We start from the raw sequence: 13,452 nt of genomic DNA, 5'->3' as shown, positions 1-13,452 counted from the left end.
TTGCGCCCAAACACAATCTGTACAGGAACATATGTCATTACTCTCAGACAGCTGGTGTAGACAGTCACACGCATGCAGTAGTCAAGAGGCTGCAGTCAGAGGCACACATGCCAATGTTTCGAAACAGTGGAGCGATCCAGCAGCAGTTTTATTTGGGTTGGTCAAAGAGAGAATGAGAGGTATACATTACCCCTCCCACTTACCTTGTATGTTGTTTCACTGCTCCTTTCTGCAAAGGATGATCCGTGTGCTCTTCTATCCTCTCTCCTCCTGTTACCTTCTCTCCTCCCTTCTCTCCTTAGTCATCTCTATCTGCCTCGGTCTGGATTAGCATGATACAGCCAGAGCCATGCATAGGGGATGAGACTATGACATCATAGTCACACACAGCGAGACACCACTGTTCTGTCTCGCTCTCTCACACACAAGTTTCACAAAGCATACATGCGTGCCAATACACACACCCAAAACACGTGCGCAAACATGTGCAGGCACTCACACACAGACAAGAAAAGGTCGGCAAAGCATCAAGGGAGTGTCCAATTAGATTATTTTACCCAGGATGCAGCATAAGGGATCAGTGGCTCTTAATGCCCCTGAAAGCTTAATCAATTGGCAATGTCGGAAACGGGAACGTTTTTTTATCCAAAAATGAAAATACTGCCCCCTAGTTACAAAAGGTTCATGCCCCTGAAAGCTTAATCAATTGGAAATGTCTGGTCTTCCAGATTACCTATTGATCTGGCCATCATTCCAACATTAAAAATGATATTTTAATACCGAGATTATGAATCATAATATTCTCTTCCATTATTATAAATATCTTGAAAGATGGCAGACTGTTAGCGCTGATCATTATAACAAGATATTAAACCACTACTTAGTGTATACTTTGGGGTGTGGCAGTGAGATAGATCAGCAGTCAACAATATTTCAAAATGAGAGAATATATAGTTTTTTTTGCACTGGCAGGGGCTTGATATATGATGATACAGTGGGGAGCAAATGCAAATGAATTACTTAAAAAATAATACAATGTGATTTTCTGATTTTCTGGATTTTTGTTTTAGATTCCGTCTCTCACAGTTGAGGTCTACCTATGTTAAAAATTACAGACCTCTACACGCTTTGTAAGTAGGAAAACCTGCAAAATCGGCAGTGTATTAAATACTTGTTCTCCCCACTGTAAACATTTTCAAGCCCCTGCCAGTGCAAAGAAATCTCCTGGTTGTAATTCAACACTGTACTGCGGCTATGTGAGAAAACAATATGATTACACACCAAAATACACAGGCAAATGAAAGAAGCCTTTTAATCATATAATCATTACATCAGTTTTATAGACACTCATCTGAGTTTGGATGTACCACGAAGACAAACAGCATCAATAGATCATCATTGCTGTGACCATGACAGACACACTATAGTCATTGAAAAACAAGTTGATTAATTACTATTATTCTTTTGGATAAAGACAGAGGCGAGTCATTATCTACGCAATCAATTCCACCACAGCAATGTCTTAATGTTAAATCATCAACAAGTGAAAATAAAACTCTTACAAGCCGAGAGTGTGTGTGTGTGTGTGTGTGCGCAAACAACCCAACATAAACACACCAACCAGGAATTCAGAAGTGAGGTGAATTAAGATAAGTATCACATAGCGTTTTAAAAACGTTGGAATAATACTGCAGCACAATGGATCGTCACTGTAGTCATAACAAATGTACAATGCTTTAGCAACCTATCAGCAGACTTTAATAATAATAACAACAACAACAATAACTCTAAGAGGTGTCTGAGCACAGATCGACAGCCAGAAAAACAGACACTCTTGGAGGTTTCACATCTGTACCAAATTGACAAAAATACAGTACAAAAAAATTATATATATTATATATCTATTTTAAAAATTATATATATTATATATCTATTTTAAAAATTATATATATTATATATCTATTTTAAAAAGGGGAAAAATTACATTATCTTTTAAGAACATAATTACTCTTTGGACACTGACATACCACTTACCAGCACGGCAGCACAGAATCACTCAGATGTTTTTCAAACCTCTACTTTTAGGTTCAAACACTGTTTGGACCGACTAGACAGCATCCATTACATAGCATTACTACAGTAGCCATTGACACGCTTGAACGCTTGTCATTTAACCATTAAACGGTTAGTTGGCATACTCAGGGAAATCAGGGGAAGCTCATAATGACATCACCACTTGCATCATCTCTTGTCAAAGTACAAAACATCGTCCTACCTACAGGTTTGAACCTCTGTTTTAGCGTGCAGTATATACATGCACAGTAAAGGGAATTGTACCTTTATGGTGGGAGGGATGAGGAGGATTATAATATTTGACATTTTAAGTCATTTAGCAGACACGCTTATCCAGAGCAACACACAGGAGCAATTAGGGGGAAGTGCCTTGCTCAAGGGCACATTGACAGACTTTTCACTTAGTCAACTCGGAGATTCGAACCAGAGACTTCTCGGTTACTGGCCCAATGCTCTTAACAGCTAGGCCACCTGCCTCCCATATTTTCCAAGCAGAAGGACAAGTGCAGACAGGTGCAGGCTAGTAAACTGGGGGAGTGGTGAATTCTGGGAAATTGAGTTTTGCTGAGCTGAGAAGTACGAGACATCTGAGCAACACTCACTTTAGACGGGTGACCGACACACCACTTTACACCTACCCCTCCAGGTGGACGGGATCTCCCCCCTCTCTTTTCTCTCCTCCTAGCCTGATATCCTATCCTAAACTGGGGCTGCAGAAACCGGAGGGTTGGTAAGACAGCACAAATAGACCTGGGAACAGTCTATTCTCCTAAGGAATGGAGAGAGAGAGAGAGACAACCTAATCTGCTTGTTTATACGGTATGTACATTTACACTACTATGGGTTATTGATGGGATAAGCCTCGCTCTGTATGACTTAAATAAATAAATTGACTATGCGATGAGACGCCACGAGTCACGACAATCTGACAACTTTGCAGTCCTCCTCGGAAAGGGAGTGGAACACTTCAACAAGATCGCAACATTCAACACGCTCTGAACAGCCTTTTTTTTGTCTTTTACATCCATCCTCTTCCATCGTCTCGGAGTGACAAACGTGTAGTCATTGAATGTTTGTTGTTTGGGGCCTGCAGCAAAAAAAGATTAGTACAAGTTCACCCGAGTTGTCAAGTAGCAATTAACACTGATGATGTCATGCCCCTCGGCACGCCATTCCCTTCCTCCCTCTGCCTCTCGTCTGAGTGCAGGACACCATTAACGATATGACACACCTACTACAGTAGTACAGCAGCAATTTAGATTTTGATGTCACCAACCTACTGCAACTACCACAATAGCTTCGAAGACATGGTGTCACATAATGTATATTTTCTTACTAAAACATCTTAAGAGTTCAATAAATAACACCTTTTCTACTACACTATGATGATAATTGACCAATATGTCTTCCTGCACAGGTAATAGAATAAGGCGCATTGCTACATTTGACAAAGTGCTCACAATAAGGCTTCTCTTCACCCAGGTGCAAATCAACCACCTCCGCTCCAGTGAGGGCTAGTGTACAGGGGTGTCAAACACAGACAACCTATAAGGCTTCTCTTCACCCAGGTGCAAATCAACCACCTCCGCTCCAGTGAGGGCTAGTGTACAGGGGTGTCAAACACAGACAACCTATGAGGCTTCTCTTCACCCAGGTGCAAATCAACCACCTCAGCTCCAGTGAGGGCTAGTGTACAGGGGTGTCAAACACAGACAACCTATAAGGCTTCTCTTCACCCAGGTGCAAATCAACCACCTCAGCTCCAGTGAGGGCTAGTGTACAGGGGTGTCAAACACAGACAACCTATAAGGCTTCTCTTCACCCAGGTGCAAATCAACCACCTCAGCTCCAGTGAGGGCTAGTGTACAGGGGTGTCAAACACAGACAACCTATAAGGCTTCTCTTCACCCAGGTGCAAATCAACCACCTCAGCTCCAGTGAGGGCTAGTGTACAGGGGTGTCAAACACAGACAACCTATAAGGCTTCTCTTCACCCAGGTGCAAATCAACCACCTCAGCTCCAGTGAGGGCTAGTGTACAGGGGTGTCAAACACAGACAACCTATAAGGCTTCTCTTCACCCAGGTGCAAATCAACCACCTCAGCTCCAGTGAGGGCTAGTGTACAGGGGTGTCAAACACAGACAACCTATAAGGCTTCTCTTCACCCAGGTGCAAATCAACCACCTCAGCTCCAGTGAGGGCTAGTGTACAGGGGTGTCAAACACAGACAACCTATAAGGCTTCTCTTCACCCAGGTGCAAATCAACCACCTCAGCTCCAGTGAGGGCTAGTGTACAGGGGTGTCAAACACAGACAACCTATAAGGCTTCTCTTCACCCAGGTGCAAATCAACCACCTCAGCTCCAGTGAGGGCTAGTGTACAGGGGTGTCAAACACAGACAACCTATAAGGCTTCTCTTCACCCAGGTGCAAATCAACCACCTCCACTCCAGTGAGGGCTAGTGTACAGGGGTGTCAAACACAGACAACCTATAAGGCTTCTCTTCACCAAGGTGCAAATCAACCACCTCAGCTCCAGTGAGGGCTAGTGTACAGGGGTGTCAAACACAGACAACCTATAAGGCTTCTCTTCACCCAGGTGCAAATCAAGCACCTCAGCTCCAGTGAGGGCTAGTATACAGGGGTGTCAAACACAGACAACCTTTAAGGCTTCTCTTCACCCAGGTGCAAATCAACCACCTCAGCTCCAGTGAGGGATAGTGTACAGGGGTGTCAAACACAGACAACCTATAAGGCTTCTCTTCACCCAGGTGCAAATCAACCACCTCAGCTCCAGTGAGGGCTAGTATACAGGGGTGTCAAACACAGACAACCTTTAAGGCTTCTCTTCACCCAGGTGCAAATCAACCACCTCAGCTCCAGTGAGGGATAGTGTACAGGGGTGTCAAACACAGACAACCTATAAGGCTTCTCTTCACCCAGGTGCAAATCAACCACCTCAGCTCCAGTGAGGGCTAGTGTACAGGGGTGTCAAACACAGACAACCTATAAGGCTTCTCTTCACCCAGGTGCAAATCAACCACCTCAGCTCCAGTGAGGGCTAGTATACAGGGGTGTCAAACACAGACAACCTTTAAGGCTTCTCTTCACCCAGGTGCAAATCAACCACCTCAGCTCCAGTGAGGGATAGTGTACAGGGGTGTCAAACACAGACAACCTATAAGGCTTCTCTTCACCCAGGTGCAAATCAACCACCTCCGCTCCAGTGAGGGCTAGTGTACAGGGGTGTCAAACACAGACAACCTATAAGGCTTCTCTTCACCCAGGTGCAAATCAACCACCTCAGCTCCAGTGAGGGCTAGTGTACAGGGGTGTCAAACACAGACAACCTATAAGGGAAGGAAAGAAAACATTCTTATAACAAGAGGGAAAAACATCAAGGGAAACGGACTTGAATTTTGTGTATTCTGGTGGATCAAGTCTTTTTTTGTAGAATTGCATGTTTTAATGTGCAAGACCAATTCCCCTCCGTCTTAATGTGCAATCTAGTTACAGTATCTGGAATCTCAGGTTGTGCAAACACAGTTGTCCAGAATTACGTTTATTAACTACATCAAGTGCATTGCCTTCCTTGTTCTTTTCACATTGAGGCACACCCATTAATCACACATACCCTATCCCGCAATGGAGGAATGTAGTAACTCATGAGAACGACCAGAGCTATGTGAGAACAATGGTACCAGACGGTTAAAGGAGCCAAGAGGTCCAGTACTGAAGTGTTTTGGGGAAATGGTCATGTTTATGCAGCCTCCTCCTTAGACCTGAGTGGTAGGTGTGTGTGTGTGTGTCTGTGTGTGTGTGTGTGTGTGTGTGTGTGTGTGTGTGTGTGTGTGTGTGTGTGTGTGTGTGTGTATATATATACAGTGCATTCGGAAAGTATTCAGACCGCTTTACTTTTTCCACATTGTTAAGTTACAGCTTTATTCCAAAATGGATTAAATTGTTTTTCCTCAAAATCTACAGTGGGGCAAAAACGTATTTAGTCAGCCACCAATTGTGCAAGTTCTCCCACTTAAAAAGATGAAAGAGGCCTGTAATTTTCATCATAGGTACACTTCAACTATGACAGACAAAATGAGAAAAATAAATCCAGAAAAACACATTGTAGGACTTTTTTATTTATTTATTTGCAAATTATGGTGGAAAATAAGTATTTGGTCACCTACAAACAAGCAAGATTTCTGGCTCTCACAGACCTGTAACTTCTTCTTTAAGAGGCTCCTCTGTCCTCCACTCGTTACCTGTATTAATGGCACCTGTTTGTACTTGTTATCAGTATAAAAGACACCTGTCCACAACCAGTCACACTCCAAACTCCACTATGGGCAAGACCAAAGAGCTGTCAAAGGACACCAGAAACAAAATTGTAGACCTGCACCAGCCTGGGAAGACTGAATCTGCAATAGGTAAGCAGCTTGGTTTGAAGAAATCAACTGTGGGAGCAATTATTAGGAAATGGAAGACATACAAGACCACTGATAATCTCCCTCGATCTGGGGCTCCACGCAAGATCTCACCCCGTGGGGTCAAAATGATCACAAAAACAGTGAGCAAAAATCCCAGAACCACACGGGGGGACCTAGTGAATGACCTGCAGAGAGCTGGGACCAAAGTAACAAAGCCTACCATCAGTAACACACTACGCCGCCAGGGACTCAAATCCTGCAGTGTCAGACATGTCCCCCTGCTTAAGCCAGTACATGTCCAGGCCTGTCTGAAGTTTGCTAGAGAGCATTTGGATGATCCAGAAGAAGATTGGGAGAATGTCATATGGTCAGATGAAAACCAAAATATAACTTTTTGGTAAAAACTCAACTCGTCGTGTTTAGAGGACAAAGAATGCTGAGTTGCATCCAAAGAACACCATACCTACTGTGAAGCATGGGGTGGAAACATCATGCTTTGGGGCTGTTTTTCTGCAAAGGGACCAGGACGACTGATCCGTGTAAAGGAAAGAATGAATGGGGCCATGTATCGTGAGATTTTGAGTGAAAACCTCCTTCCATCAGCAAGGGCATTGAAGATGAAACGTGGCTGGGTCTTTCAGCATGACAATGATCCCAAACACACCGCCCGGGCAACGAAGGAGTGGCTTCGTAAGAAGCATTTCAAGGTCCTGGTGTGGCCTAGCCAGTCTCCAGATCTCAACCCCATAGAAAATCTTTGGAGGGAGTTGAAAGTCCATGTTGCCCAGCAATAGCCCCAAAACATCATTGCTCTAGAGGAGATCTGCATGGAGGATTGGGCCAAAATACCAGCAACAGTGTGTGAAAACCTTGAAGACTTACAGAAAACGTTTGACCTCTGTCATTGCCAACAAATGGTATATAACAAAGTATTGAGATAAACTTTTGTTATTGACCAAATACTTATTTTCCACCATAATTTGCAAATAAATTCATTAAAAATCCTACAATGTGATTTTCTGGATTTTTTTTCTCATTTTGTCTGTCATATTTGAAGTGTACCAATTATGAAAATTACAGGCCTCTCTCATGTTTTTAAGTGGGAGAACTTGCACAATTGGTGGCTGACTAAATACTTTTTTGCCCCACTGTATTTCCAAAGTTGTGGCAGAATGGCTTAAGGACAACAAAGTTAAGGTATTGGAGTGGCCATCACAAAGCCCTGACCTCAATCATACAGAAAATATGTGGGCAGAACTGAAAAAGTGTGTGTGAGCAAGGAGGCCTACAAACCTGACTCAGTTACAACAGCTCTGTCAGGGAGGAATGGGTCAAAATTCACCCAACTTATTCTGGGAAGCTTGTGGAAGGCTACCCGAAACTTTTGACCCAAGTAAAAAATGTAAAGGCAATGCTACCAAATACTAATTGAGTGTATGTAAACTTCTGACCCACTGGGAATGTGCTGAAAGAAATAAAAGCTCAAATAAATCATTCTCTGTACTATTATGCTGACATTACACATTCTTAAAATAAGTAGTGATCCTCACTGACCTAAGGATTAAATGTTAGAATTGTGAAAAAATTAGTTTAAATGTATTCTGACTTCAACTGTGTGTGTGTGTGTGTGTGTGTGTGTGTGTGTGTGTGTGTGTGTGTGTGTGTGTGTGTGTGTGTGTGTATATAGTGTGTATTAGGTGGATGTGTGGGGGAAACCGTCAGTGGGAAGCAATAATATGTAAGTGTTCAGTGCCTTCAGAAAGTATTCCCTTCACTCATTCCACATTTTGTTACAAATTCAAAATGAAATTCAAAGTAAATAAATCAATCTCACATCGACACACAATACTTCATAATGACCAAGTGAAAACATGTTTTTAGAAATGTTTATTGAAATTTAAATACAGAAATATCTCATTTACAAAAGTATTCACACCCCTGAGTCAATAAATGTAAGAGTCCATGCAATTTATTATGTGACTTGTTAAGTAATGTGTTGTATTGTATTTCCCCCCCCAGAATTTTTTTTTATTCAAAAAGTGAATTGAAAAAAAAATATTGAAGCTGTAACACAACAAAATGTGAAAGTAGTGAAAGAGTGTGAATACTTTCTGAATGCACTGCATGTGTATGATTGAGTGTGCTTGTTTGTATGTGTCCTTACCTGTATATGTTTTGTTGCGGCAGAATCAGAATTATTTTGGTAACATTGATAAATAAGATGTTTTATCAATTTTCACAAGTATGCTTATGTGGGAACAGTTACTTGGGCCCTAGAGAGGGTCAGGCTTGTCTTCTTATGGGAATGTGTCTGGAACTATTACATGTCCCCTCTGAGGTTGCCCTTATCTTGATTTAGTGTATGAACTAAGAGGTCTCTGTGATCTTGTCCAGGAGGGGGTTTAATTTGAGATGGGAGTATCTAGAATTCACAATTGATATATGCCATTGGATAAGGTAATGGTTTGGTACTATGTTGTACCAAGAACGAGATAAGAACTTTGTTTAAGAGACCAAACTGAACGATAATTTATAGCTAATGCTGTCTGGCTAGGGGATACTCCTCTCTCAAGTAAAGTCTTCCTTTGTAATGTTCCTAAGATCTGTTATTTGTCATGTGAGTTGAGATGGGTGTGTCTTGGCTATAAATGATACTAAGAATTGTTTTGTAAGGACTCTCAGAGAATTCATTTATAGACACTGAATTGATCTGAGAGTCACAGGGCTATGGTGAAGCTCATATAATTAAAGATGGACTTTATGATATAACTCTGACTTGTGTGTGGTTTGCTCTCTCATTATTTGGTAATACAGGAAATGATCACGACAGTCTGTAAACACAACGTGTGTATTGGGTGCTTGTATGTGTGTGTGTGTGTGTGCTGTGACTCACCATTTCTCAGAGTGCCCTGGTCTCTGCCTCGATCTTCCTCTCTCCATGCAGGCCGTCTGTGTTGGTGGCCGGCACCGTCTGTCTCACTGCAATCTCAGGCCCTCCACTATAGATACTGAGGAGATACTGCCACGTCTCCTCTGAGATCTGACCATAGTCAGCCCCTAGGAGCACACACCAAGGCGTGTTAACATACACTGAGTATATCAAACATTAGGAGCACAAGGATCATATGGTCATTTAGCTATTTGATATACAGTGTATTCGGGAAAGTATTCAGACCCCTTGACTTTTTCCAATTTGTTTTATGTTACAGCCTTACTCTAAAATGGATTTAAAAAAGAGTTGTATCCCCTCAATTTACACACAATACTCCATAACGACGAAGTGAAAACAGGTTTAGAAATTTTTGCCGAAAAATAAATGAACAAATATATGAAATACCTTATTTACATAAATATTCAAAACCTTTGCAATGAGACTCGAAATTTAGCTCAGGTGCATCCAAATTCCACTGATCTTTCTTAAGATGTTTCTACCACTTGATTGGAGTCCATCTGTGGTAAATGCAATTGATTGGACATGAACCACCAAGACTCTTCCTAGAGCAGGCCACCTGGCCAAACTAAGCAATCGGGGGAGAAGGGCTTTTGTCGGGGAGGTGACCAAGAACCCAGTGGTCACTTTGACAGAGCTCTAGAGTTCCTCTGTGGAGAGAGGAGAACCTTCCAGAAGGACAACCATCTCTGCAGCACTCCACCAATCAAGCCTTTATGTAGAGTGGCCAGACGGAAGCCACTCCTCAGTGAAAGGCACATGACAGCCCACATTGAGTTTGCCAAAAGGACTCTGACCATGAGAAACAAGATTCTCTGGTCTGATGAAACCAAGATTGAACTCTTTGGCCTGAATGCCAAGGGTCATGTTTGGAGGAAACTTGGCACTATCACTACGGTGAAGCATGGTGGTGATGGCAGCATCAAGCTGTAGGGATGTTTTTCAGAGGCAGGGACTGGGAGACTATTCAGGATCGAGGGAAAGATGAACGAAGCAAAGTACAGTTAAATCCTTGGTGAAAACCTGCTCCAGATGGCTCAGGATCTCAGACTGGGTTCACCTTCCAACAAGAAAACAACACTAGGCACACAGCCAAGGCAAAACAGGAGTGGCTTCAGAACAAGTCTCAATGTCCTTGAGTGGCCCAGCCAGAGCCCAGACTTGAACCTAATCGAAAAACTCTGGATAGACCTGAAAATAGCTGTGGAGTGACGTAACAACATGTGGAAAAAGGCAACATTAAGGACACCTCCCCCTTTCGCCCTCAGAACAGCCTCAGTTCATCGGGGCACGGCCTCTATAAGGTGTCAAAAGTATTCCACAGGGATGCTGCCCCATGCCGACTACAGTGCTTCCCACAGTTGTGTTAAGTTGGCAGGATGTCTTTTGGGTGGTGGATCATTCTTGATACACTCATTAAACTGTTTAGCGTTAAAAAAAAACAGCAGCATTGCAGTTCTTGACAAACCGGTGTGCCTGGCACCAACTACCATACCCTGTTTAAAAGGCACTTAAATATTTTGTCGTGCCCACCATTCACCTCTGAATGGCAAACACACAATCCATGTCTCAACCGTCTCAAGGCTTTAAAATCCTTCTTTATCCTGTCTCCTCCCATTCATCTACACCGATTGAAGTGGATTTGACTTAACAAGTGACATAAATAAGAGATCATAGCTTTTGCCTGGATTCACCTGGTCAGTCTGTCAAGGAAAGAGTAGGTGTTCGTAATGTTTTGTACACTCTGTGTGTACAGACGTGCGCGCACACACGCACACACATACACACAGTGTATTCCAATACACACAGGAGCGCACGCACGCACCCACAGACCGACCAACCAACCCACACAGGAGCGCACGCACCCACAGACCTACCAACCAACCCACACAGGAGGGCACGCACCCACAGACCGACCAACCAACCCACACAGGAGGGCACGCACCCACAGACCGACCAACCAACCCACACAGGAGGGCACGCACCCACAGACCGACCAACCAACCCACACAGGAGGGCACGCACCCACAGACCGACCAACCAACCCACACAGGAGGGCACGCACCCACAGACCGACCAACCAACCCACACAGGAGGGCACGCACCCACAGACCGACCAACCAACCCACACAGGAGGGCACGCACCCACAGACCGACCAACCAACCTACACAGGAGGGCACGCACCCACAGACCGACCAACCAACCCACACAGGAGGGCACGCACCCACAGACCGACCAACCAACCCACACAGGAGGGCACGCACCCACAGACTGACCAACCAACCCACACAATGTGAATATGTATGAGAATACACTGCTTACCTTGCTTGATCTGTACGTGTCCCCCTTTCATGACACCAATCTTACTGTTGTCAATAGGACCAGGGGGCTCTGAGAAAACAATGACACACATAAACACCAACAAAAGCTTTCGTGTTGTTACTGAGGAACATTGCAGACTGTATTTATTCATCTGTAGCTCAGTTGGTAGAGCAGGGCGCTTGAAAAGCCAGGATAGTGGGTTGATTCCCGGGACAACCCATTTTAAAGTGTGTGCACGCAATGACTAAGGACAAAAGCATCTGCTAAATAGCATATAATATTAATACAGATCTGGTCTGCACAGAGGATACAATATGATAAGGATGGTGTACTGAGGTAATTCAGCTCTTAGCTTCTGTTGGCACTATAATGCCTGGTATCTATTCTCATAGAATCCTACCATTGTCTTTGCCCTTGACAAAGCTCTCCCACTCTCTGAACCACTGCATACTGATACACAGGATGACTGTAGGAGCCTCCTCCGCTTGGAACTCTTTATTCAACTGGAGAGACCGAGAGAGGGCACAAACACACAGGGATTTTTCTACCATTGAAATCCTTGGGCGGGCCACTTAATAACTAAACAGTTTAAAAAAATAAATGCTTTGTGTAAACTTAAACGGCTAAACAACATAACATATTTAGAAAATATTAATGGATCTATATATATTTTTTTGAATATAATCTTTGAGAACTAACAATCACCAAAATAAAAGCTAGATTGTCAGGGAGAATTGAAAACTCCAAAAACAATTAACTTATCTGTACAGATTTAGTTATTATGTTTGAGCAAAAGAACACAGCAATAGCCATGGCAAAATGCATAGAATTGCAGGAAATTAGCTTTAAAACTGCAACATTTTCTCTCAGCTCCATGGCAGAATGTGTACACTGAACCAAAATATAAACGCAACATGTAAATTCTTGGTCCCATATTTCAAGAGCTGAAATAAAATATCCCAGAATTGTTCTATAGGCACAAAAAACGTATTTCTCTCAAATCAGATTATATTTGTTTACATCCCTGTTAGTGAGCGTTTCTCCTTTGCCAAGATAATCCATCCAACTGACAGGTGTGGCATATCAAGAAGCTGATTAAACAGCATGATCATTACACAAGTGCACCTTGTATTGCGGACAATAAAATGTGCAGTTTTGTCACACAACACCTGACCCTTACCCTGATAAAGGTGTCTATTTCCACCTTCCTGCGTTTGGCCAAAGCCTCTAACTCCACCTGGCAGATGGCACACACGTACAAGTGGTTCACTGCTGGACCTCCTCCAAAACTGGGAGACAGATATACAGTCTGTTAGAGAGACAGTCTGATGAAAAGACAGACAGACAGGTCGACAGTCGGACAGAAGAGACAGGAAGACAGACAGAAAAGACAGAATTTATAGACCATTGAACTCCTTCACCATGTCAGTCCGTCAGACAGAAAGGAAGTTAAAAGGTTTGACAGCCAGTCAGACAGACTGAGGAGCGAGACTCATCTTACCTGTTGTACAGGTACTCCCACACGTTCTGGGGCAGGATCACCACCAGGTCGTCGATGTAGTGGTACTTATTGGGCGGGATCCCTGGACAAAACACAAGTAGGAGATTAGATCAATTGGGGTTGAAAGTGGTTGTGCTTGGGATCTAAAGGTGGGGTTAGTGAGGACAGAAATAGAAT

At 43.2% G+C, this 13,452-nt stretch overlaps 1 protein-coding gene across 9 annotated transcripts in view; it reads right to left on the bottom strand.

The window, feature by feature from the left end:
- Positions 1–13,452, bottom strand: part of LOC109873805 (ubiquitin carboxyl-terminal hydrolase 20) — a 67,847-nt gene that overhangs the window by 30,480 nt on the left and 23,915 nt on the right. For 5 of the 9 annotated variants that reach the window (XM_031809568.1, XM_031809572.1, XM_031809571.1 and 2 more), the window contains 6 exons: positions 13,276–13,357; positions 12,955–13,063; positions 12,175–12,277; positions 11,775–11,843; positions 9,395–9,558; positions 1,295–3,160 (listed from right to left, as the gene is read on the bottom strand). In XM_031809568.1, the coding sequence (XP_031665428.1) occupies positions 9,401–9,558; positions 11,775–11,843; positions 12,175–12,277; positions 12,955–13,063; positions 13,276–13,357 (521 nt within the window). In that variant the 3' untranslated portion in view covers positions 1,295–3,160; positions 9,395–9,400. Of the gene's footprint in view, positions 1–1,294; positions 5,425–9,394; positions 9,559–11,774; positions 11,844–12,174; positions 12,278–12,954; positions 13,064–13,275; positions 13,358–13,452 lie in introns of those variants that run through there. The other 4 variants (XR_004206196.1, XM_031809570.1, XM_031809569.1 and 1 more) reach the window with 3 other exon arrangements.

Source organism: Oncorhynchus kisutch, linkage group LG29 (assembly GCF_002021735.2).
Source record: "Oncorhynchus kisutch isolate 150728-3 linkage group LG29, Okis_V2, whole genome shotgun sequence".
Taxonomy (NCBI): domain Eukaryota; kingdom Metazoa; phylum Chordata; class Actinopteri; order Salmoniformes; family Salmonidae; genus Oncorhynchus; species Oncorhynchus kisutch.
Note: the sequence above shows the minus strand (reverse complement) of the source record. Positions and strands in the feature narration are given on the sequence as shown.